General features: G+C 46.3%; 2 protein-coding genes across 3 annotated transcripts; one reads left to right on the top strand and one right to left on the bottom strand.

The window, feature by feature from the left end:
• Positions 1–2,317: 2,317 nt before the first annotated feature.
• On the bottom strand, positions 2,318–15,262 carry beat-IV (beaten path IV). Its single transcript, XM_033385945.1, has 6 exons — positions 14,807–15,262; positions 8,389–9,062; positions 8,195–8,330; positions 6,041–6,174; positions 3,633–3,861; positions 2,318–3,512 (listed from the first exon to the last, which is right to left on the bottom strand). The coding sequence occupies exons 1-6, from the start codon at positions 14,859–14,861 to the stop codon at positions 3,406–3,408; spliced, it is 1,335 nt and encodes a 444-aa protein (XP_033241836.1). The 5' UTR covers positions 14,862–15,262; the 3' UTR covers positions 2,318–3,405.
• An 8,295-nt stretch (positions 15,263–23,557) lies between these two features.
• LOC4800554 (uncharacterized) lies at positions 23,558–25,698 on the top strand. Of its 2 annotated transcripts, XM_033376496.1 has the most exons (4): positions 23,558–23,933; positions 24,049–24,143; positions 24,206–24,263; positions 24,538–25,698. In XM_033376496.1, the coding sequence occupies exon 4, from the start codon at positions 24,542–24,544 to the stop codon at positions 25,580–25,582; it is 1,041 nt and encodes a 346-aa protein (XP_033232387.1). In that variant the 5' UTR covers positions 23,558–23,933; positions 24,049–24,143; positions 24,206–24,263; positions 24,538–24,541; the 3' UTR covers positions 25,583–25,698. The 2 variants fall into 2 exon arrangements, with proteins under 2 accessions (XP_033232387.1, XP_001357812.4); XM_001357775.4 differs by having other exon boundaries at positions 24,049–24,263.
• Positions 25,699–25,910: the final 212 nt, after the last annotated feature.

The following is a 25,910-nucleotide window of genomic DNA, read 5'->3' as shown; positions in this document are numbered from 1 at the left end:
TGCTGTATTCCACGGCATTGAAGCTGGCAAATGGAATCAATATTATGCAAATGGCCAAAGTGGTCAACTCCGCTCCTCTCCTCTGCTCTCCTTTCTCTTTCCTCCTCTGCCATTTCATTTCACCATTTCAATCGACGAGAAAACGATGTGAATGGCATATTATTTTGTTGCATTTCGTTGTGCAATAAAGTGCATTGTGATTTGCCCTTAACGGGCATGGCATCGAGTGTGGCGCAAGAGGAATGGCTGCCACATAAATTATGCATGATGCTGCCGGGTCAGTGTTGTTTTTTTTGTTTTTTTTTGCGTGTGTCAAGACCAATATCATGTATGTATGCCTGCCGTCCCGTGGTGCAGGGCACTTAAAAGGTTGCGAAAAGTCAAGTGCTATGCTTCTGCATGATTATCACTGAAAGTCCGGTCAACAGAATTGCATAATTCCGATGGGATTACTCTATCTGCTGTCCGGTTTCCGGTTAATGGGCTCCATCAATCTGGCAAAAAACTCAGGGATCTTCGGGCCGCAAATTTCAATCAGCCAAAGTGCTCACTGATCATTCCCTTTCAGCGTCTCCCACTGATTAAATGTTGACTGCAACGCCACTCTGCCGCTCTGCCACATGCCCATGCCCCGCCCACAGAGCAAAAGGCAACTCCGTTTTGCTGTCAAAAACTTTTCCGGCACTCATTAATCAGAGGGAGAGACTGTGTGTGGGGGCTAATTTAATGCAACTTTAATCAAAAGCAACTGTTGTTCCAGCCCCGCTGCAATTTAGTCTGTCACTTCCGCACGCACCTCTCTCTCAGAGAAGTGGTTCTGCAGGTTCGGTGGTTGTGTGGTTGGGTGGTGGCGTCTGACAACCCACCCACGAATTGACGCGTCATAATTTCCAACACCATCGCTGTGATGTTCACTCTTCCTCTCTCTCTCTCTCTGCCTCGGGGGCCGCGCCCAGTTGAGTGCAAGCTAAATTTATCAGCTATGCAATCGCTGGTCATAAATTTTTTCGTTTCCACCCCCTTGCTCTCATTTCCGCCTAGTGAGGCCAGGCCCGCCCACTTCCGGTCAAACCCAAACATATGATGGAGATGAAAGGGGGCACTGGCAGAGGTGTGGGTTTGGGTTCGGGGATCCCAGACATTTAAATGGCGCCGCTTATGCAAGGCAAGGCACACATAAATCTTTGGTCAAACTGGCCAAAGTGCAGTTCCAGATTAGATGGGTAAGGTCCCACTCGCTCTAGAGCGTGTAGAGGGGTATGCTATGGGCGGTATGGGTGGTCCAGGTACTTGCGTGTGGGTGGTTGAGTGAGGTTAGGAATTGTGGTGCCTCACGGCCTAAGGTAAATAGGTAGGCGGATGCCAGTGGAAACTGCCGCTGGCCACGCATGAATTCCGGCTGGCTCACGGCGTTTGCGTGTGTTCCAGCTCCAGCCATCCCCTCAACCGTCTGACCATCTCGCCAAAACAACTCCCTTGTTTTATTTTGGCCCTTGCTTTGTGAAAGTTTTTTGCGCGCATTTCTATTTATGTGCTCCTCGCATAAAGTTTAGTATGCCATCAAAATGTTGGCCAAACGAAGAACAAGAGCAAGAGAGAGAGGTCCGCCACAGTGGCACAAGCAGCAGCAGCAGCAGCAGAAGCAGAAGCCGGCTCAAATAAAAAAGCGAAACAAGACGAGCTTCCACCGAAAGCGCCTAAAAGGCTGCACGCAATTTTTTCATTTGCGGCCATCCCGTGCGTGCCTCTGTAAACGTGGCCGTGTGTGTCTGTGCTTCTGCTTGGATATGTATGTGCGGATGTACGTGTGAATGTGTCTGTTTATATGGGTGTGAGTGCTCTGCGGTTTGTTTGCATACAAAATTTGTACGTGTTATTTTAACTTTGCGCGCTTTTATGTGCCACACATACGAGTATGTATATGTATATAATTTGTTGTGTCTCCTTTGTTGTCGTTCCAAGAGGCAACCACGATTTTAACACCTTTTGGCCAAAGGGTGTGAGAGCTGCCGTTGCCGCCTTGGGTTTTACAGGTGTTAATGTCTACTGTTGTATGGCCCGCGTGCGTGTTGCTGCCTGCAGATAGCTTTTCCGCATCCGTATCCGCACCCGTATCTGTACCACCAAAAAAAAAAAAAAAACAATAAAGAAACGACAACTCAATGTTTGCTTTCACATTTATATTTGTTTAAACACTCTGGGAGAAGGGGTCTGGGGTCACGGGTCTCGGGTCTCGTCATTCCTCGTTTATTGTATACATATACATATAATCTTTATATATAGTAGTTATATCTGGGGGGAGCCTTTGAAAGTATTCTTTTTTTGGTAATACTACGTACAAGTCAATGGAATTTTCAAACGATAGTTCACCTCGATAGAGCTACAACTTAAACAGATGGCTTATGGTTCTAGTTAAACAGAGGTTCTTATGTATATATGTATGTATGTAATATATGATAATATCCAGTTTTTCTTTTATACAGTGTTCACATTTATTCAGGAAGCTGTACTTCAAAGGGTCTTACAATGGGAATGTGCATATAGTTTTTGACAATTCTTGAAAGCTAGGCTAACTCATGCATATTCACAGTTCTCTTCTGTTCTGTTCTGTTAAAAGCAATTACAAAACTAAATACAAACTAAAATTCCCTTCAATGGCCAGAATAACAGAATAAATAGACCGAAAAACTAAAATGTCGTTGCACTCTTCATTCTTGCAGCTTTCGTTTCTCGTTTTTGTTTTAGGAATTATCTAGTTTTAGCATCTGTTATGGCAAAGTTCCAGCTCCCATTCGAAGCTGATGCCAATGAGACATTATTGGACAAGAGCTCGGAGTTTGCCTTGGACTTTAGCCTTTAGTCCTCCCATTGAAGTATTTACACAGAAATTACGCACAACGAGCCCACGGCTGGGGCGGGAATGGGGCGGGATTGGAGTTGTCTGAAGTGGATGCATGATATTCCGGATGGGAATTCACTTGCTCAACAATTTTGGTAATTGAATTCCGCTCTGCTGTATTCTAGCCTCCGTTTCAGTTTCGGTTCCGGCCTGCTCCTGCATTAAGCAGTGTTTTAAGGTAGTGGCTGAGTGCTGGCTGACTACCCTTCCTTTTAATACTATGTATTTGGTTGCTTTCTTAATGATTTTTACATGCTATAGCACATTTACCCAATTTGTCGCCTTTTGATTGGTGATCCTGTGATCCAGTGCCCCTGTCGTCTGTCCTGTTCGTTTTGATCTGATCTGATCTCATGCGGTTTGCTCTTAAAAACTAAGGATTTTACACTTAAAGTATACAAAATCACCATTTATGCTCTGCAATTGCAATTGAATTGAATTGAAAATGAATTCATGTTAATTGAAACGAGTCTGGGTGGCAGAGTCAGGGGCGTGCCTCTGGTCGCTTAGGTCAGCTCCGAGCCGAGTAGCCACTGACACGCGCGGGCCACAATGATGGTGATGGTAAGGGAGCGCAGTAGACTGTTCTGCGAATGACCAGCTGCACTTCTCACTACACATACGCACACACACATACCACAGCCACACACAGATACACACAGAGGTAGATGTAGAAAGCAATTGAATTGAATTAGTCGAGTGCTGACAGTTGTCGTGTTCAAAGTTCACTCACCCAGGAGCATGGCCTCCCGATTGTCAATGATGCCCGGCCGCCGCTGGAGTACGCTCTCCTTGCCGCCCTTCCACAGGACCGGGGATATGCTGGCCAGGCACTTGACGCGCATGTCGCCGTCGTGGAAGTGGCGCGACTCCAGCGGCAGCTGCAGGCCCAGCGTCGAGGTGATTAGCCCGTGTTTGTGCACGATATCGTTGTATTTGTACAGGTAATGCTCGTCCAGGATCTGCAATGGAACACGGAACAAGAGAGCAGAGTTTTAAATGGGGAAGGTCTGAGAGCGAAATTAAATGTTCTGCATCCGGAAGGAAGCTTAAGGAACTGCCGACTGGAAGGAGTCACCTTCTATAAAGAAGAGTTTCCGACCCTGGCCAGGGGTTGACACACGGCGTATGAGCAACAGCCACGAGCCACCAGCCACGAGCAGGGGGCGTGTCTGGCCCATGTCTGGCAAATGCTTAAGGGGACGCTTTTGTATTCCCATCTTGGAGCTTGGGAGTTGGGGCTGCTGAGACGGGGAGAGTCTGAGCTGAAGGTTACAATTACAAGAGCTTGATAATTCCTCCCTTTCAGTGTTTGCTGCTGTCAGCAGAGTGCACTGCCTTTCTGAGGGGCGGAAGTGGAGGTGGAAGTGGAAGTGGAGCTCCCCCACGTAGGGGTTATAGGTCCACACTTAAGCTTTGCCCGAAAAGAAATAAAATCATTTGCCATAAATAAGAAAAATGTGCAGACCTGATAAAAAATGTGAAATGCTCAAATAAATAACTTGAACTTTTCCTTGCCTTCCCTTTTTCGATTTTCTTCGGAAATTGGGTTCTCTTCTGTGGGCTCTGGGACTCTGTTCTCTGGGTTGGGGACTGAGTGGGAGAGAGGCTCTGGGAGTGTAATCGGACTGGGAATTCGAATGGAACGGTGGGCGGGGAGCAACACTTTGCCAGCGAAATTGTTGCCATTTGTTAGCCGATTGGTTGGCGTTTCTTTATGGGGTCCCATTGCAGGAACCGGATACAAAACGCCTGAATTTAAAATGGAAATTTTAAAAGTATAAATTAAAAATGTGGAGGCCAGGGAACGGCTCTGCATACACAACAAACAGCTGTCGTGGCAGCAAGGCTACAAAATGAGGGCCTTCAAAATGCCTGTCGCATGCCAAGCAATCTACCAGAAAAATGTATTTCTACGCAGTTTGTGGCCTGACCAATACCAATGCCAGGGCATTATAAGTTTTTCGGGTGAATTGCCGGAATATTTTCCTCATTCTGATGGACATTTTTATTGTAAATTGCAGAGTTGCTTGGCAGGAGGAGGGAGGGAAACAAGCATACAAGACATGTTGGACAATTGAAGCTGCTATTGGAGGGTTGGTGCCGTTGCCTGACTGCATGACAAATGTTATTAAATAAACGTTCAACAATTTCATTGTTCTTTATCCTCCATTTTATTTATTTGACGGCTGAGAAGGGTGAGGTGGTGGCCAGGACCAAGGGACGCGGCGGCGGGAAGCTGCCATTGTTGGAAGGCAAATAAACCGGGAAACGTGCCTAATCGCACTTATTGATTTTTCTCGTATTTATACAATGGAACACGAGAGCTTCTGTGGGGTAGGTTCATTCAGGGGGACCAGAATGGTGTATCCACCAGAAAGAGAGAGGTAGAACGAGAGAGTGCGAGAGGTAGCATGGTACAATGAACTAACTCGTACCTTAACGCCTCGATTCACACAATTTGAGTGCCATGTAGTCAACGTCGACGATAAAATGCACTGCACTGCCACCCTCTCCCTCTCCCCCCAATCTCAGTCCCTCTGCCAGTATATTTTCTGTTCCGGCTACGGCTCTGGCAGACATGAAGCGAGCTTTCGGCCAGATGGATGGCCCAGCCCCAGACCCATCCTGCACTGCACCCACACACCTTCCATACCTAAGCCCCCAACATTCGGCCATAAAACATGCCAAAGCCAAAAGCGAGGGCTCGACGAGAACGATGGAAAGCCCCGAATATGCGGAATATACGAGGGAACATGATTTTTGTTCATGAAATAATTTCAAAAACCTGCTCGGCAGCTGAGCCTTTCCCCCGGACTTTGGATGGAGTCCAGCCCCGGATCCGCACGGTTCTGCACGGTTCCGCCCCCGGGGGTCGTTGTCTGCCGCGTTGTTAGAGGCTCAAATATTTACTGTATGCATAATTCCGACATTTCTTTTCACCGATTCCCCCCACCCGCCCCACTGCCCACTGCCGAAAGGTCTTGATTAGCGAGGGGAGGAGGGTGCATGACCGTTTAGGTGCACGGCCGATAAAAAAAAGGGTAAATGTTGTTCTGCTTTATTTGTTTGGGGGGAAAAATTGGGGCGATGGTGAAAAAAGGGTGGCAGGTGGAATAAATTTGGTGTTAACAAACTCACCGGCTGCTCATTGACAAACCACTGCAGATGCGAGGCCGGATGCGATTTCCCCGACGTGCAATTTAAATATAGATATTCGCCAATTTGATACTGATACTGCTGGCCCCTGATGTGCGGACCATCGCGGGGGAGAACTGAAAGAAACAAAATGGTATTGCATATATAAATTGTTGATTGTTGATTACCATAAACAGAAATATGGACAGGCCTCCTCTTGGAATGTTTTTATTGTCGTACAGTTATTTATTCTATATTCCCTACTGGACACTGTTCGAGCAAACCATACAAATTGTCGAAGGCAGGTTCTTATTAATATAAGTATTACCTGGCTTCTACTACCCCGAAAGATATGTATATTAGGCATTACTTACCATTGTTGATAAATTAGCCGCTTATTTGAGTTTCCTATAGTTCGTAGTCATTCATACTATATGCCATACCAGTTTTCTTATAGTTTTGTTGTCCCAAACCTATCTGTAACGCTCTTACACGCATAGCCAAAACCCGCAGTTGCACACGCATTCAGCATTGGGACCTTAACCAAGCATTAACAAAGTAAGACCCACTTTTAACATGAAGCATTATTATGATATTCACTTGACTTTCTTGCTTGACGAGTTTCTCTTTCGAAATATATAAACTGAAATCTGTTCAAGCACTGATTCACATAAAATATTGTGCTATTCACTTAATATTATCTTTCATACTGGACTATGATTCCTATGTTCAAAGTCCCCACAAAGAATCGTCAATAAATATTTGCTGCGGCTTTCGTTTTTCGGCCCCCCTTTGGTCGAGTAATTTATTAACAATTTTTTTTGGTTTGCTTTGCCCTGCAAATATTTGCCGAGCACACATCCAGTGTTGCTAGGTAGGGGCACGGGCACGGGCGCGGGCACCGCCGAATCCAATGGGATATACAAATAAATATTTTTTCGCTGCTCAAATAGAACATAAAACACACAGATAAAGCAATGGGGGAAGGTCCTCGTCCTCCTTCTCTACACGGGGAGGACTACACAAAATATGTTGTGCGAGTAAGCGGCCAGGCTGCGGAAATATCCATTAAAATGGCATTTTAACTTATAAATCGCTTGCCCCCAACCACTGCCATGTTGATATTGCCGCAGACTGAGGACGAGGACGAGGAGGGGGCCGAGGCTTTTGCCATTTTTATATATTCTCTTTTTGCTGCTGGCCATTTGGTTTAAAATAAATACAAATACGGAAAAAATACTGCAACAAGGGGTGGAGAGGGCAGCGATGGTGCAGGAAAAGTTTAGCGCCAGTGTAAACCGTTAAAAAACAGAGAGAGACCGAGCTTGGATTACAGAAATATGCTGTTGCGCAACTAAAGCTTATGAATTGCTTTTTAAAAGCATTCCCTAAAAACCCCCAAACAAACAGCGCTCCCCAGTCGCATTAGGCGACCAAAGCCAGGGGCCAGCACGAGTGTGAGTCCTCGTAGAAGCTGCAAAAATACACTCGATCCGATTCTGGGATTCATGCGAGGTGGAAGGAGATGTGGAGAGGTCCAGGAGAGATTTGCGTGGGATTTGCTGTAGGAAACGGACCACACGGTTTAAATATTCAAATTAGAATCGCTAAAGCTTATCCCAAAAAACAATAATAGTAAATGGCTGGCGGAATAATTCTAATGAAGGTCAGGTCAGAGTTTGGCCCGTAATGAAAACAGTTTGGGATAAGTGCTTGAAATGAGGCTATGAAAATAATAGCAAAGTGATTTTTAAATATGGTTTTCATTAATTTTAACTGATTTTTAAACGATTCTAATATATTGGTGTACGAGCATGAATATGCAAAGGCACAGAGAAGGGAGTGGAATATATTCGATGTGCATTGGATAGCCATGAATAATATTCAAAACGCATCTGCATGCATGCAGATAAATGAGCAAACAAACTGCCTGGGGGAAAGGATACAGGATCTAAAATCTGCATACATCCTGAGGGTATCATCTGCCACCCTCTTGAGGGTACACTCTATTTGTCCTTTCAATATTTGCCTTTGTCCTTTGTAATTGAATCGAAATTTTTCGAACAAACATTTTCGCTGGGTTGTTGCTTCCCTACGAAGTGCAACAAAATAATGCAGAACGTGCTTCGGAATTGATTGAAATTTTCGGCTACTTACAGACAATATCCATCCGGCCCTCGCCCTGCACCGATGAGAAGTTGGGCGCCTCCGCGGAGACCTCGCATCGGTAGAGGCCGGTGGAGTTGAGGGTGAGGCCTCGCAGCAGCACGCGGCTGGCATCGGAGAGCTCCTCCTGCAATGGGAACAATCAGCCTGGACAAACATAATCTCTGGGTGGGAGGGATACTCACAATGACACGGACTCCATCCACGCGGTAGCTGGTCTTGGGGGGTCGGGCCTTTGGCACATAGCGATAGAACTCCTCGTTGTCCTTGTACCACTTGATGGCGTATAGGGCCTCGCCCTCCTCGGCCTGCTCCTCCTCGTCCTCATCCTCCTCCTCGGCGCTGTCTCCGAAGCTGTCCGTTCGGTCGAATTCCGGCATGTAGCCCATGGAGCCCCCGTTGGTACTGATGCTGCCGCCGCTGTGGGTGCTGGCGCCTACATGGGCGCCCAGGTACCCGGAGGCGGCACTCCCGCGATACACGCTGTGGCCATAGGGAGACTTCTCTGGCGGCGTCAGTGGCGGCGGGTTGCGGTACTGTCCCATGGCGATCGGCTCACGGTCACGCTGACGCTGGCGCTGTCCATGCTGTCGCTGGCCCTGGTGCATCCGACCACGATGTGGCGGTCGTTCATCGTCCACCGACTCCGCCCCATCCGGGTAGTGGAAGTCTCCGGCGTGAGACGGTCGGTCGTGGTTGCGGCCGTAGCTGTGATCCGAGTGGGTTTGCAGGCCATGGCCACCGAGGCCCAGGTGGTGGGTGCGGTTCAGCTCGTACTGGCACTCGAGGAAGGCGGACTCGCCCCGCAGCTTGTAGGCAGGAATGGAGACCTTGATCATGCGCAGGCCCACGGCCAGACCTGGGGACGGCAAGGATAAGCACAAGGATAAATACGGGGAATATTGAAATCAGCGCCCCGAAAATCAATAAGCTCCCAAGGCGCCCAAGGATATGGAGCACATATTTGCATAAGAAAAGGGCGCATCGAAAGCAAGCGAGTGCTCGCCTCCAGGGGGATTGCGCCAGTCATAACAAGAGCGAAGGAAAATTAAAATATTTCCAACGTTTTCCTTGTCGACTCAAGTCGAGTCTTTTTTTTTCGTTGATGGCGTTGATGGCGCAGATTTTCCGCCTGCCTTGTTCCCGCTCCGGCTCCTGTTGAAGGAGAAATTTGCATAATTGATTTGTCCTCTAGAAAAGGCCACTATGTATATACTATATATAGTGGTCTCCACCTCGTGCTCCCTCTCCATACCCACAGCCATACCCATACCCTTGGCCAGGACACACAATTATTGTTTTAATTAAAAAGGACCAACGGATAGATCGTCAATTGCTTATTTATGAGTAACCCTGGAATGGGGAAATGGGGGAAGGGTGGACGGGGAGATGGGCCAGGACATGACACCATGCGACATGGCTATCTGTTATCCTGTGTCGAGCGGCTCGTAAATATTAATAAATGAGTGCGTAATCGGGCTTAATCCTTTGTAAAATTACAGCGAAACAGAGCCACGGCGAGGCCACAAATTATGAGCTGCCATCCCACCACCGCCCTCCCACAGGATATTGGCTGTTATCCGCCTCCCTCCTGTCACTTGCCATTCCGCTGAATAAATACGTCGTTTAGTGGTTTATTTCGAGGAAACGCGGAGCTGTTCACTCAGCGTTAAATTGGAATTCTAGCTGCTACTTCTAGGACTAGGTCCGCCCTGCCAGTCGTCATAAATATTTGAATATTTGGACAAAAATGGCTGACCATTAGGAGCAGAGCTGTCAGCTAATTGACCATTGGCAGCTGTAGCTGTAGCTGTAGTTGAAACTGTAGCTGTAAGTGTAGGGAGAACTTCAGAAGCCGCTTAAAGACATCAGCAATTGAATTGGATTAAACAGATTGACAGTCTCTGAGCTGGGGCTTTGCGAACAAAACTTTTCCATTGCAGCTGCACAACTTTTACCAACTCCCGGGGGCCACTAGAAACGGATTGAAATGTCGGATGGAAATGGATTGGCAGAATGATTGTGGTCTTGTGCTCATGTGTGGTATGCGTTGGGAGTCCTATAAACAATTTTGATTTCCAACAAACTTTCGGCAATCTGCTATCAATTTTGTGATTAAGAAACATTTAAACGCATTCCCGAATACCGAACCAACATTTGCAGTAGAGTTTCATCTCCCCTCAAAGTTCTACACATTCATTTGAAGTAATTACATTTTCCCATTAATTAGCAAGAATATTCGGTACTCTGCGTGGGTCTTAATGGCGGCACGCGTTATTTAATTGGCCAATTTTTATGACAGCCACAGCGCGGCTTTGATGAACGAGTCAAGGTGCGTCGTCCAGGTGCGTCCTCCAGGTGCGTCCTCCAGGTGCGTCCTCCAGGTGCGTGGGCGTAGCCTGTCAGCGGTGATGTCAGTCAGCCGAAGGCAACAAATGGGCTTCTTAATGAAATTAAGCGGCTCGCGAGGCAGGCACAACAAAAGTCGGGGCGCAGTCCCAGTCTCAGTCTCCAGATGCGATCGCCTTGATACGTGGCAAGACAAAGCAGGAGCCGAGACAACAGAAGCTGCAGCAAACACATGTCATTCTGGCTACAAAACAAAGTATCTTAATGTTAATTAAAAACCAGCAAAGTCCCGTCAGAGTAGCTGGAGCCAAATGGAGGCTGGCAGCAGCCCAGGAAAAGCGAGACAAAGCACTGCCAGGGCTCGGTCTCGGCCTGGTGGCAAGCAGCTCGTGGCACACATACACACATGCACACAGACACACACAGACAATGGGTGAAAGTTGCATGAGAGCTGATTAAAATTGCCTTTCGGGGTATGCAAGGGGGATATTATCAAAGAATTTTAGCCCCACTCCGCTCCGCTAGCCTCCCATTCCATTGACAGACGAAAGCCTACATTCAAATACGAAATTAAATTACAGGGGAACGGAATCCCAAATGGAATCCCATTTAAAAGGGTATGTCAATGCTTTACCCGAATGCAGTTCTACTAAGGGAAACCATAGATGGTCGTCACTCGGATGGAAATAGAGAACGAGATGACTGACTAATTATCCTAAAAGTCCCAGCAAAATGGGTGGCTTTTGCGAGAGTTTCTGCATAAATTATTCTCTTAAATTCACCTTTCACTTAGGAGTATTGTAGAAAGTGAAAAGTTACAAGTTTTTATTAAGTTAGTTCAGTACAAAACTGCTTTTCACCCACTGTGCCCTTGGGCACTGGGGACGAGTGTTGGGGAACAAAAGTTCGAGATATCTCGCTGTGTGCCACCTGACTGTTCCCGCCAGTTCCTTGAACTAAAATAATGTTGCATATTTAAATTATTATGTAAAGTATCCGCAAAGCAACGCGGGGTACTTGATGTAAATTGAATATGCATAAGACTGAGTGGTGGCGGGAGGCAGGCCTTAGAATATCATTTAGTATGCATGATAATTTCGCTCATTAACGCATATTTGAACAGGCCACGCCATGCCAGGCCTCCACCTATTCCCAATCCAACCGCCCACTCGACCAGAGGTTACCTGGCAGCTTACCTTTAGGTTAACTAAGTCCTCGGGCACCGTTCTCTGACCCACCCACCACCGGTTTTGTGGGAGGTTGGGGCTGTTTAGCATAATTCGATAAAATTGGCAAACAGAAACGAAACGAGACCAAACTGGTGGGAAGAGAAGGGAACGAACCGAAGGACGGAAAAGTAGAAAGACAAACAAAGGAGGGACATGGGTGGAGGGGTCGAGCGGTGGAGGAGTGCTACATGGGTGGCGCGATGGGGCGAAAACTGACCCACAGTGCGCTGCCAAATAGCGCATAATGAAGGCCGCCATTAGAAGATAAAGCAAGCAACAGAAATCGGTTGGAGCAGCTTACTTGCTATCAATGATGGGAAATCTGAGTGGCACAGTGGCACAGTACGGGTACGGGTACCGGGTTAGCAGGAGGGAGGGATCGGTTGAATGGCGCTTAACTTTACACCACTAATGAGTTTGCGCCTTCGCAGCAATTATGTGGCCCCACTTTAGGGCGTGGAAAGAGGCTGGCAAACTTTGCTATCTGGCAAATCATTCGACGCCAAAGTGTTGTCCAAAGGCTGTCCAGTGTCCCCCAGACAATGCGAGATAGGGTGCCAGGGAAAAGTTGCCGAAAAGTGTCAAAAAAGTAAAAGACACAACAAGGACGACAGGCCCTGGATAGTGAAATGCCAGCCACTTGGAGAGGCAGCTCATTAAGGTCTGGTTTCTTGTGTTTTTTTTGTTGTTGCCTCATTTGCATCGTCTAGACTTCATTAAAACTCTGACATTCGGTTATAGTCTTACCTTTTTCATGGTGCTCATTGCGGTCCCTATCCCTAATGAATATTTATTGTTTCATTGACAGTTTAAATTTCGTTTAGCGTTGGTTTATTAATTGCGTTTAAGAAACACTCTTCGGAGCAAAACTTCACAATGCTGGCCATTCATTTGGCCTTGCCCCAAATAAGTAAGCAAACAATTATATTAAAAAATTCAGCAGTAGAAGCGAAAGCTGAATAATCCCAGAGAGAGAGAGAAATCCAGCAGAAGGGGTTGAGAGCGAAAAACCTAAGCGAAATTGTAATGAAAAAGCCTTTGGGATAGTTTTAGTTTAGTTTGTGCAGTAACCGAGCAACAACAAAGGGTATCCTTGCAACAGCCATGCGGCAGCAGGGGCTTGGGCATGGGCCGCACAAGGCTGCGTGGCAACAACAAGAACAATGCTTCAACAACAGAGGCAGCGGCAGCCGCGCAAAAAAGTATGCAACAGTTTTCAAAGGCAACACAGAGCCAGAGGGAGAAAGCGAAATACTCATACGCCCCGTTGCCGCTGCGCGATTGCGTGTGCATTTTTTGTTTACAGCCACACCACAACGCAACAACAGAAGCAGCAACAGCAGCAGCAGCAACAACAACAAGAACAGCAACAGCAACAGCAAAAACAACAACAGTAGTTTCAACAACAGGCAAATCTGTTCAAGCGTTTGTGATGTATTCAAGTTGACACAAATCTGGCGCAAATCCTCACACAGAGAAGCAAAACGACAGCACAACTCTAAGGGACTCTGACAGGCATGTGTGCGAGTGAGCAAGTGTGGCTTAGAGCTCCAAGTGTGTTGGTGCGCTGAGATAGCGAACAAAACATTTATGAATAAAATAGAAACAACCAGAGCAACGGCAACGGCAACACCGACAGCGACAAGCATCTGACGAGCGAGAAACGAGCAAATTAAAATCAAAATAACCGCAGGTGATGGCTGGCTGGCTCATCAGGGGAGAAGGCCGACACGCATACGGAAACGAAAACGGACAGAAAAAGGCAGAACTCAGAGCAATAGAGAAGCAGTGCTAGCGTGTAATTGAAAATAAGGAAAACAATAGCTGTGCCACAGACAAAGGGGACGAGGGAAAGCCAAGAAGCATGTAAACTGTCGCCGCACTCACGGCGTATGGGTAATATTTGGACGGACGATTCATTTGCAGCCACTTAAAGTTGAATGAAACACACAAGAACAGCGCAAGTTTCAGACAAGGGGAAATGGCAGGGACTGGAGTGGAGTGTGGCACGTTCGACAAACAATTTACCAATGCAGCCAAAGTTTTCTTTTATTGTTTCACCATCGTGGGAGGTACAGAAAGGCAGGCTGCTTGATGGTGGAGATGGGAGGAAATCGATGTGGCATTGTGTGTTGTGTGTGCTGCTGCTGCTACTGCTACTAGGTGCACTTTGGGTGCGATTACATATTTGCAAAATGAAATGGAATTTATGCAGCCACCTACACGACTGTCCCAGCCTGTGCCGCGACGACCCCCTGCAGTACTCGTGCGTCAATGGCGTTTAATACGAGTGAGTGATTTCCTTGGGGAGGGGTGGCTGAGTGAATGGATAGATGGGTGGATGGGTGGATGGATATGTGGAAGTGGCAGGTTTACTGCAGTCGAACTGTGTCTGTCATGTCACGTTCCTTTGCCTGCACTTGACAGATGCGTAAGCAAATCGAAATGGAGCCAACTCTGGCACACACACACAAGCACAAATTGTCAGATCTCTCAGCAGGTGAGCGAATAGGTGGGGCATAGTATACCGCACATAAAGCTCAGGGAAATTCTATTAAAAAAATGATCATGTTTTATTTAAAGAAAGGCGATTATGACCGAAAGGCCCAAGTGGCGTCATGGCAAACGCTGGCCTCTGGCCTATGCTTCACTCATTTGTATGCGCTCCGCATGCGGCACACAGGAGAAATAACTGAAATAAGTGAAACGAGCAGGCGGCAGGATGGGGTCTTCATCGGAAGCGGATTAGTGTGGGGCATTCTCCTTTTTTTTTGGGAAGGGGGAAGGTTTCGGTTCCCGACACGCACAGAAGGTTTCATATGTGCGTTTGGGTGTTAAAACGCCACAAGTGACTTTGTCGAGCAGTTACAATTTGCTTTTTATTGACTGGCAAGGTGTCGATACGCGCGCATGGCACAGTGACTGTGGCAGTGGCAGCCACTGAACTGGAAATTGTTCTGCTCGTATCCCCATTTATTCCATTTCTGCTGTATTGTGTGGGAACATGGGATGCTTTTGCACTCACCTTGCAGCAAACAGCAAATGAGCACAATGATTCGTGTATCGTTTGGGTATTTCATGTTTGCAGCATAATATATACGAGTACGAGTACGAGTGCGGGTACAAGTAATCCTTTGCAAAAGAAGGACCAAGCAGCCGATGATGAGGATTGCTGTGTTCAGGAAATGGAATCCTGTTACGTTGCGTCCCGGGAAAACTTTCCCCTGCCTTCCAGAGTTTTCGTTTTGCTGATTTAAGCGTTTTTCTTCGGTTAGTTTCTTTTGGTCTTTTGATGGCTCTTCTTTATTGTTCCTTGGATTTGCCTTGGCTTGTGCTGTGTTTTGTTGGCTTATTACTTTCTGCAACTTTTCGCATAAACCTCCAGCCTGTTGCCATTTATAGTTGGCTGGCAGGGACAAGTGCTGGGCTCATGTGTTGCCACTGCCACGAGCTCATTAAAATCGGCTTTGTTCCACTTGTGCAACCTGCAAAGAGAACGAAAGAAGCGAAACAAATGGGCTTTAATAAAGTATTCAAGTTAAACCAAGGTAAAGTTGTCTTATTTATGGTTATCTGCATATCGACTTTGGGAGGGCTTCTACCCAAAACAACTTTGCTTTTCAATTTGTTCGACGTTTCCCCTTAATAAGGTCGAGTTTGTCATTTCCCCAGGTCAAGGAACAAACGAAACATTTGTCTTTCTCCCCCTCCCTTCCGCTGTAACCGTATTTCTGTGGCAGCTCCGAGAATAATTCTCAATCAAGTGACATTGTTTCTTTATCTATTTTTCCTATTTTTTTCTATTTTTGCAAGCCGCTGTAACCTCGATTTCGCCATCAGCAAATGATTTCTGTGACCGAAATGGAGAGACAAAATTATTGATTGTGCCCATTGTTTCCTGGTTAGCACTTGCTGCCGATGGAAATGGAAATAGAAACGAGAGCCCATTATGTAGCATTCCCATCAGCATTATGCTGTCATTTATTTCGGTCAGACTTCCACCCAGCCTCAGATGTTGCTCCATTGAGCTAGTTGCCCTTTTCTGGAACTTTTTCCGTTTACCACCTATAAATAAACGCGGCAGAGTCGGGTCATAAAGGTTAATATGTGGGCGAGCATGGGCATGCCAAGGACAAGGGGACCGTGGACGTTGACAGCTGTTACGGCCACATGCCGCAACTGAGGTCATAGGTCAGGCCGGCCTATGCATATGGATGTGGAACAAATCGAAAGGAATTCAGAATTTCTATGCAAACATTTGCCAAAAAGGAAATCGGAGGAAAAGCGAGCGCATTTGGTCTCAAATTGCTAGAAAAAAAACGCTAGTCAACATACAAAAAATCATAAATAAACATTTAGAAGGAGGAGGAAAATGGTTTCAAAAGAATACGAAAATGACTTCCAAAGAACGGAAAAACGGTACCGCAAAAAAGAGGATCGAAAAGCTGATTCCCTAGCACAAAAAACTGTTCCCAACTTGTGACTATTTTCCCATCTGGCAGATGTGCTAATGGACATTTTCATACCAGATAAAAAACAATGCTCAAGGACACGTATCGCGGCCCTCAAACGTCGCGTCGAAGGTCTCATGAAATAGGCATAAATCAAACGAGTCGCGTTCCGTCTGGCAGCATTTCGTCCTGGGACTGCGGGCGGCCCGGAAAATTCGTCCTAATGAAAAATGAAGCCGAAGTAATCATCAGAAAAAAATACGAGTAAGAGCAAGAGCAAATGGAAAACAACTTTCGGGCGGCAACGGAAATGTAAATGCCAAGTAAACTGTGACGCTCTGTGTCCCGTCTTATTCTTTTCGCATTTGGCAACGGAAACTTTTTCCCGACTCCGGCTCCATCCCCATGCTGGCCTTACTTCTGGGTGGGTATAGATCCAGATCCAGATCCAGATCCCTCTCCCTTCTCTTGGCTGTTGCCCTTTTTGTCCACACTCGGAGATGAATTTGTCTGTTGCGCTGCCGCTGCCGCTTCTGCCGCTGTCGCTTCTGCCCTGTCGCTTCATTATGCGCAGTGCCAGCAAAGTTTGTTTGCTCTTCTGTTCCTGTGCCCTCCTTCCACTGTGCTATTCCACCACTCTGCCACTCGCTTCCCGTTCTTCTAGAGTTTTGTTTTGCTTGCCCCAAAGTGCTGCGCCTGCGATTATGCAGCAAAAACTTTGCAGCGCCGCCATTTTGCATTGCAAAGCGCGGGCAACTCAAATTGGGTTGCTCAAGAGTTTTGCCGGATTGATGTTGCCCCAAAAGCATTACTGACTGACAGAGGAAGTGAGAAAGCGAGCGAAATGCCACGAGGGGGGTTGGAGATTTTCTGGTTCCAATGACACCGCAGTGCAGTGCAACTGCCAGCATTTTTCCGCTGCTTTTTCCAGCAAAGTTGGCTAATTCTTAAGTTGCTTAAATATGTGCAAACATTGCGCGACAAATGTAATTCGTCTCCTGGCATTGTGGCAAGGCTCCACTGTCCTGTGCCCCCCCCCCCCCCATTTAGCTTAGCCAAGTCCCACCACCCTCTGGAGGTTGGTAACTTTTGTAGTTGCGGTCCCATCATATTAGAATGCAGCTCCATTCTCTGGTTGAACTTTTGCCACTGCCGCTCTGCAGAGTCTGGCTGTTTGCTCTGGCTTTTCCTGCTTTTCTCCCTCTCTCTCTCTCTCACTCTCTCCGTGGCTTTTTTGTCTCTATCAGGGACTTGGTAGTTATTGTTGGACCTCTTGTTGACGGCAGAAGTTATTAAAGCTGCAGCCGCACTTTATTATTGTGAAACAAAACCCCAAACAAGAAGTTTGTCCCTCGGTTGTCCCGGGTGCTGACATATGTATGTGTGTGTGTGAGCGATTGTCTTGTGTGTGCATGCAGGCAATGGATGTATTGTGTATCTTTCAGATTGTTGACACAACTTTTTGAGCTCTGGCAGTATCTGCTCTGTGATATACAAACTACAGAGCCCCTGCTATCCCATCTATTATGGGTATATGGTTTACTATGCACTAGCCAATATCAGCACCCGGCCCCAAATCGATTATTTTAGCAATTATTATAATTTTCCCCAACTGTGATGGGCTGGAAAATTAAATTTCCTCCCATCATCCCACCATCCCACCATCCCACCGTCCCCCTACTGCTTTTCATTTTCCACTCGTACAATACGAAAAACCACGCACACATGCCCACATGCACACGTGTGTGTGTGTGCTTTAGAAACATAGAAATAAACATATAGCCGCAAGTGACCTAATAACATTAGGGGAGACATTTGAAGTCCCCTCCCGACGGCCTGTCGTGTTGTCAGAATGTCAACCAGCTATTTACATGGCCCAGCACAAGTGTATATCTTCTCTGTGTATTTTGGATATAATGGTATTGATTTTCCATTTGACACATGAATCTGGGTCCGAGCCCCAGCCCCAGCCCCAGTCACTTTTCCACAGGAAGTTATGTGCCTAAAGGCACGGGTGGCAGGGGGAGCAGTTTGTGGTGGTGTGGCCGGTGCAGGTGCAAAAGTTGCATTACCAAAAATCGCATTAAAATTCAACAGACTAAATTATTGCTGGCACAAAGTCAAAATGTTTGACACTTAATCCAATTAAAAATAAATTTTACATTAGCGCCCAAAGCCAAATTGTGGTCCCCGTCGAAGTTGGACCTGACATGCGATTAAAGATGTACAAATTGTATGGCTTTGAATGTGGTTCTGATTGTTCACATCCAATGTGAATCCCAGCTCTAAAAATGTCACTAAATATCAATTACTGAGGAGAAAAGTAAATCAAGTGGGGATGCTCCCATTCGGACACTGCTTGATCTGGCAGATACAATATATTTAATGGGACTTTCATGTGGATTTGGCTTTCTCAATAAATTCATGTGGCTTCTGTATGTCAAGCAGTTAAGCACTCCATCAGACCCATGCGGCTTGACGGATTAGGACATCACATAGGACATCGCATCGATGACAATTGATTGGATGGGGATATCCTTTTTTTAAGTTCGTTGCGGTAACGATCTGATAAAGTGGGTCGTAAAAATGTTCTCCCATAAACAAATGCAGCTGCCAACTTCACAAAAAATATATACCCCAGGGAGAAAAGGGAAAACAAATAAGAACAGTTTGATGGACAATGCAAATTCATTCCGGGCTGGCTGTACATTTTATTCCATCCGCACAGATGTGCTTCCACGTTGTTTCCATCACCGGTTTTGATGGCCTCTCCATAGAGTGCTCAACTAATAAAGATTCTCTCTCGTGTGTTAAAAAATATCACGTGTTGAGGATAAAATGCGTTTATGGGAGGATACAAAAAAAAGATATGGAATGGTACAACTTATCATGCGGAGCGTGAAAGCCAACTACAAAGTGTTTATGACTGCCTCCTTTTTATAGGCCAACCTCAGCCGGGGATCGTCCTAAGCCAACTATTATAAATAAATCATCATTTGCTGAACGCGAGGCACATACACACCCATGCCCTATGTACATATATATTTGATGGGGCCTATTACTTTTGGGCGTTGTTTGGCTATTTCGACTGCAGTTTTCGGCCAAATTGTGGGGGCTTTAATTAAATCAACGTCAAAACGAGAACTCCGTGTACAGTCCAGAGGCAGGAAGTCAGAGCAGAAGACATACATTGACATAAAACTTAAATTTTTAATGCCATACTTGTGCCCGCCCATCCGTTTGACAGTGGCTCCCTCTCCCCGTTCCAGGTGTCTTATTTCAGGTGCAAGACACATAAAAAATAAATGAGCACAGAGCTGGAAAAAAGAAAGCCGGGGAAGAGAAAAAACAAAACAAAAACAGAACCAGGCAACGAGGAAAGTACAAAGCGGATCGGTATGCAAAGTAGCGTTAGGCAAGTGGAAAGCCACGGCATGCCGCAATTGTGTGGCAGATGGGGGCACCATCGCACATTTTGTCACCCAGACGCGTAGCTCGCAAACATTTTTTATGGCAAACAAATTTTGTTGCTCTCTCCCTCTCTCGACGCGCCACAGAACAGAACAGAAAACGAGGCAGGGAGTCGCTGCGGAAAAGGAAATGAAAAAGTACTTAATGCGCCAGAAAGCGGAGTGTAAGGCAATTTACACAGCAAAGGGAAAGGGGGTGAAGTATGACGGAGTAATGGAATTTGAAACCAAAATATTTTAAATACAACTAACAAACAAACAAAAGTGATTCAATGGAAAGCCCTAGAGGTTTTCGGGCATAACCAAGGTCCATGAATGCTGCGTCTATAAATAGTTCCACAAATTGAGAACCCTCAGCGGCCATTGCCTTACCCTTAGCTCTGGCTATATATGTACAATATCGCCCTCGCACCACAGCATTCCCATGGTAACTTTGTGGCTGCGGCGGCGGCGGCTTCCCAAGTCTCACAGCCGCAACTCAGCCTGGCTCCTTGGGGCACCCACTCCTTGACTTGCTTGACTTGCCGCAAAAGTTGGCGCGTGAGTCAAAAAAATTAAATGTTATATGAAAGATTTGTGTGCTACGTTTGTGCCTCGCGAGAGATGGCTTTAGAGTGGGGCAACGGTGCGTATGAGTGATACGAGGGCTCTCAAATATGCACACAGCGACAGTGCGGTGTAGAGGCGGTGGCGGTGAAAAGTTTAACGGCTGCGTCAAGCGTAAAATACATGTGAAACGAATTCCCATCAAATTGATTGGCCCCCGCCCACAGCGCGGTTGGTATGTTGGAGGGAAGGAGCATAAAAATCTACATTATTAAATTTCATTTTAATAAATTAAATGCAAGAACATTAATATTTGATTAAGCGGAAGTGCGCCAGAGTCGGTAATGTAATTACAAGGAAACCGCTTCAGGTCCCTAATTGGACAAAGGTTTTGGCGTTTACAGGTGAAAGCCGACACATGATTGTGGTTCGAAATGTTTAACAACTTGAATGAAAATATTTCTTTGGATGTTAATGAAGCTGAAATTCGATTGTAGAACGTTGAATATTGAATAAAAGATAAAATACTTGGGAATCAGAAGATTCCCCAATGTTACCCATAATTATATATCCGTTCCTATCTGTCTCTCTCTCGCTCTGAGAATGTCTCTTAATGCACAGGAAGCAAGCACAAAAACAAAGAAAGAGGGAGAAGGAGAGAAAGGAAGAAGAAAGACCAATCCTTAATCCCCAGTTGTCTTTCCCACTCCGCAAACTCCCCCCAGGGATTCCTATTCGTATTGTTGACTCTGCCGGAAATTAAGCGCACCGGCGGGAGGAAGTCTGCCCTAATGTACTAAAGTGAAATAACGTGTATGCCATATCTTGGAACATGCGGATGACAGTACACACAGCTACAGATACACCTATACATACACCTGTACATATATATAGAGGTAGGTAGTGATGGTAATGCAAATGCAAATAAGGCTAAAAGAATATCAACAAGTCCGGACGAACACGACCATAAGTGCAGGGCAAAAATGTACCTGACTTTCGGCTTACATTTGTCCCAAATCAGAATTGATTTTCATTTGATCTGGCAGCAACGAAAATACGAATACTGTAGCTATGAAAAATTGTCTCTTTCGGAAGAAAAACTCTGCCTATGATAACCTTTTGCTGGAGGGGAAAAACTTTCGAGCCGCCGCTATGCCAATCATATATGAACGAAAGCATAATTTTTTCTGTGCGCCGATAAAAACTTTGCCCAGCGACACAGAGTCAGGTCAGGGGAAGGAAGAGGGAAGCGAAGGCACAAAAAAAGAAGCAAATATGAAACGCGTTGTGGAAAAACTGTTTTTGGGTACAAAAAAGGCGACATATAATTGGAAAACTTTCGCCAAAAGACGATGGCGACAAGGCAAAATGTGAAGAAATATTTAAGTTCGCTCAAGTGGCGTGAACTAAATTGAAAGCAAAAGGAAAGAAAATGGAAAACGCTTAATGGGAAAGGTGGTGGAAGGGGGTAGGGTAGGGTTCGGGGCAGTTACTTGACTATTTATGGAATTATTGAAATGTCAATTACCTTTCAATGGTTAATCAATACCGAAAAGGGGAAAACGAATGGATATTCTTTTGGAGTTCTGCCAATGTACACACTGATATGATATATGTATGTATATTGTTTCTCGTTTATATATAGGGATAAATGTCGCTGAATGCATAATTCAATTGACTTTTATGGCCGTGCTGGGGGCCCCAATCCCATGATTTACGCCATTGTTTGCCTGTGCATATATTTTCAATTGAATTTTAATTGAAATTATGACAATTCGAAGTGAACCCTAACTGAATCGTTATGTGCTTTGTTTTGCCTACTCCCGCGCTTTGTTGGCCATCATTTCAGTTGTGGTTTGGTGACAAGGGCACCTACAATGGCCAACCATTTAGCATTTTAGAATATGCATTGTTTGCCCACAATTGCCCCACTCGCCAGGCGCCATGGGATGTTTCCAGCAGGGGGCTAGGCTCCCTCAAAGGGTGGTCACTCACAAGTCAAACACGATTTATAGGGAGAGAAACCGCTCGGCTAATTGCCAGCACTTGAATTTTCCGGAGAGATGCCTCAAAAGTTCGGCATTTGATGGGAAATATTCCAGAATTGAAAGTGCCAACAGAATGCTGTTGGTTTTCATTAGAGTTTTCCCTCTGGCATAGTAGTTGTTGTCGTTTCTGCTGTATAAGTAAAGCAAACAAATAAATAAAATTGCTGCCACAACCAGAGCCATGCCAGAAGAGAGCCCCCATTCCCACATAAATGTGAGGGAGGGGGTTCCATAAATTTTGATATATATGCGAGTTTCTCTCCACTGGGGTCTGGGCTTTGTTTTTGTCAACCGAATGGCATTTCCCTGGCTTCATATGTGGCTGCTGCTTTCACAGCAACCTGCCGGCCATTTGCATTTGTTTTTTATCAAAAATTTTCCCTCTTTCTGTCTTTGTCTCAGCTTTAATTAGATTTTTTTCACTGTGCACACGTGAGGGTGCGTGTAAGTCCATTTACATTTATTAACTTCACTTGCCTTTAATGGGGTTTACATAAGTACATATGTATGTATGTCGGTTTGTGCACTTTTGGTTGGTAATTCCACTTAGTGAGGCCTGAAACTGAACTGGAGGGGTAGCTACTAGCTATGCAACACTTTAAGCTTTGTATTCCTGCGGCACATTCATTTCGATGGCATGCACCCTCTGCCCTGACATGCAATTTGCGCGACCAGTCAGCAGTCACTCACTCAGACGATGGAGGTGCCACGAGGAACTTTAATTGCCCGCACACGTTTAGCGGGGTGGAAGGGAAAAAATTACACTCGCCACAAATGTGTTTTCACGCCTCTGGTTGCCTGCCCCCAAGCACCTGCAATGGCTCAACTTTGCCACGAACTTTAGCCACAGCTCGACTTCAGACAGACTTTTGCCGAACCTTGCGTACACGTCCTTGCCACAGCTCGCACCGATTTCGACTGAATGCACTGGGGCACGGACACGGACACGGATACGGGCCTGTTTGATTTGTTTGTGTTTCGTGTGGCGGTCGTGGAGCTTCGTGTGGCAGTCTCGGCTCTGCCCTCGGCGGCCAGGACTAGGCCAGAGAGAGCCAAAAGCTCTTTTAGTACAAAGAGTAAGCGCCCCCGAATATCGTAAGTCATATCGTAGGCCAAAGAGAGAAGCGGAAAGGAAGGCGCTCTTTCCCGACTGTGTTTGCTTTGGGTTAATCCAATATTTGTTCACTATGAACAGATCTAATGTGCATCATTGATGCATTGCCTGTTCTGTCAAGTCCTATAGATACGAGTGACAGTACTATCGAGGTATAGAAAATCAGAAATCATAGTCACAGAGTATTCGGGAATATTTCCAAATTCCACTTTCGACCCACTCAACCCAGCATACACAGAGACAGCCATACGCGTGTCCTCCCGTGTACGGTGTGTACGTGTACTTGCTTGTGGCATCCACCAACGCTGCGGTTTCATTTGGCCAACCACAAAATTCTTTTAAAACCAAATAAGAAACAGAAGAAACTAACTTAAGCTTGAGCCAGGAAAAGCCGAGCAGGTCGGAAGAGGCCAGCGGCAGGAAATTGTTAACCTTTGGGGATATCAAACATTTACGATTGCGTGGCAGTGGCAGAGGCAGTGGCAGAGGCAAAAGCAGAAACAGAAACACAGGAACAGGCACAGTAAGGGGCAGAAGCAACATTTAAGTTTTTATCAGCACAAAATAAAGTTTTGGTTTACGGATTGTACACCACTCCCATTCCCTCCATTCCCTCCATTCCCTCCATTCCGATCCAGATCCCATAGTCCACTGAGAGAAGCAGCCACAAGTGCCCGTGCCCGTGCCCGTGCCCCAGACGAAGAGGGACTTTCCTTGTGCTCTTGATTCTTGTGTACGCAGAGAAGTTTCCTCCTTTTCAATTTTGTGTTTTTCATCCGGAGTACTTTTGAGCAGCTTAAATTTCTGTTTGTTTGTGGTACCGAAGCGGCACCATTAAGTTTCTGGCCTTCAGGTGAGTGCTCGAGTGTTCGCTAGCTGTTCAGCTAATCGCGGATTAGTTTTCAGTCCTGACCACACCACACCACACCAATCCGATGAATGGCAAAGCGTTTGGCGCTGGCAAATTTGCTCGGCCCGCCGATCGTTTGCTTAATGCACATACACACCCACACCAGCACCTACACCAGCACCCATACCAGCACCCACACCTACACCCACACCTACACCCACACCTACACCCACACCTACACCCATGCCTACAGCCACTGATGCACCCATACTCACAGCATAATGAACAAAATGAAGAAGAGCCGTAAGTCCGCTAAGAATTCCGGGCCATCGGACCCCACTGGCCAATCAAACAAAGCCAATGCGAGCGGTATTGGAAGCAACAATGCCGGGAATCAGAATATAGCTGGAACAGAGCCGGGGGAACAGTCTACCAGCGATGGCGTTCCGTTCATTCTTGTGGATGCAATGCCTTTGACCTACTGTCCCCCGACTGTGGCTGACTTGGACCAAATAGAGGCCAAGCGAATGGCGAAGGTAATAGCGGAGTGTGACCGATTGCAAGACCGCTTGGAGGACACAACGCCACCGCCTGAGCTGGACATGCCAAGCACAATGACCGAGAAAGACGAGGAGTTCTTCCAGGAAATGCAGAAACTGCGCATATTTCCGAAGGAGACGGAGGAAAAAGATGGAAAAGAACGTCCTGGCATCAGCAGGCAGGGCACCTTCCACATTGACAGATCAAAGCCGACACTTAACGATCGGAGGCTTGGAGACGAGCCGTCGGTCTCCTCTACAGAATCAATGAGGATTATCAATCATATTGGGGATCAGCTCATGCAGCTTCAGCTCCTAAAGGAGCAGCCGTTGGTAGAGGGAAACGCCTACTGCTTCTTAGTGAGCATTAAGCCAGAAGGTGGGGCATCCAATTGCTTCGTGCGGCAAATCGGATTACCCGTGTCCAGTTTGCAGCCAGAAACGGAGTCCGTCGTGCAGTCAGAAACAGAGTCCATCGTCCAGCCAGAAGAGGAGTTACTCGTGCAGCTTGAAAACGAGTCCGCCGAGCAGCCAGAAAAGAAACCGGAGTCTGTTAGCTCGACGGGTAGGACAGATGCCTACAGTAGCAATGCGGTCCCAAAATTACGCGATCTATTGCACACCCAGATGCCGGTCTCCAAAGCTGAGAGCCCTCCCCCAGGTCTGACAATTGAGGCGGCATCCGAGGCAAAGACGGACACCATTGCTGCTCCAAAGACCAGTACAACGCCCTGGAGGCAGTTAAGCAAATCCAGATTTGGATATCTTCCAAAGAAGATCTGAAGCGAACAACTCTCTTAAAATTTCACGGGATCTGGGATAGATATGCGGTTCAATTTCATCATAAACAACAATAAACAAAATAAACATAACAAACATAACAAACAAACATAAACGAACATAAGCCAACATAAAAAAAATAAAAAAAGAACAAAAAGAGATTGAGATTTGATATCCGTTTCTCCGGCCCATAGCTCTGTTCCCAGAATACACTGGGCTATGGCTAGGGCTAGCGCTGGGACTGGGGGCTGGGGGATGGGGACTGGGGACTGGGGACTGAAGACTGAAGACTGAGGGCCTTGTGTAATTGCATAATGGCGTCCAACTCGGC

The sequence above is a fragment of the Drosophila pseudoobscura genome, chromosome 2 (genome assembly GCF_009870125.1).
Source record: "Drosophila pseudoobscura strain MV-25-SWS-2005 chromosome 2, UCI_Dpse_MV25, whole genome shotgun sequence".
NCBI lineage: Eukaryota > Metazoa > Arthropoda > Insecta > Diptera > Drosophilidae > Drosophila > Drosophila pseudoobscura.
This window is presented reverse-complemented; position numbering and strand designations above follow the sequence as displayed.

Bases quoted from the DNA above. Each gene is read 5' to 3' on its own strand.
- beat-IV (XM_033385945.1), bottom strand. From the start codon at position 14,861: ATGAAATACCCAAACGATACACGAATCATTGTGCTCATTTGCTGTTTG. The intron at 9,063-14,806 runs GTGAGTGCAAAA...TGCCGTCCCCAG, and splicing joins CATTTGCTGTTTGCTGCAAG to GTCTGGCCGTGGGCCTGCGC. The intron at 8,331-8,388 runs GTGAGTATCCCT...TTCCCATTGCAG, and splicing joins TGGATGGAGTCCGTGTCATT to GAGGAGCTCTCCGATGCCAG.
- LOC4800554 (XM_033376496.1), top strand. From the start codon at position 24,542: ATGAACAAAATGAAGAAGAGCCGTAAGTCCGCTAAGAATTCCGGGCCA.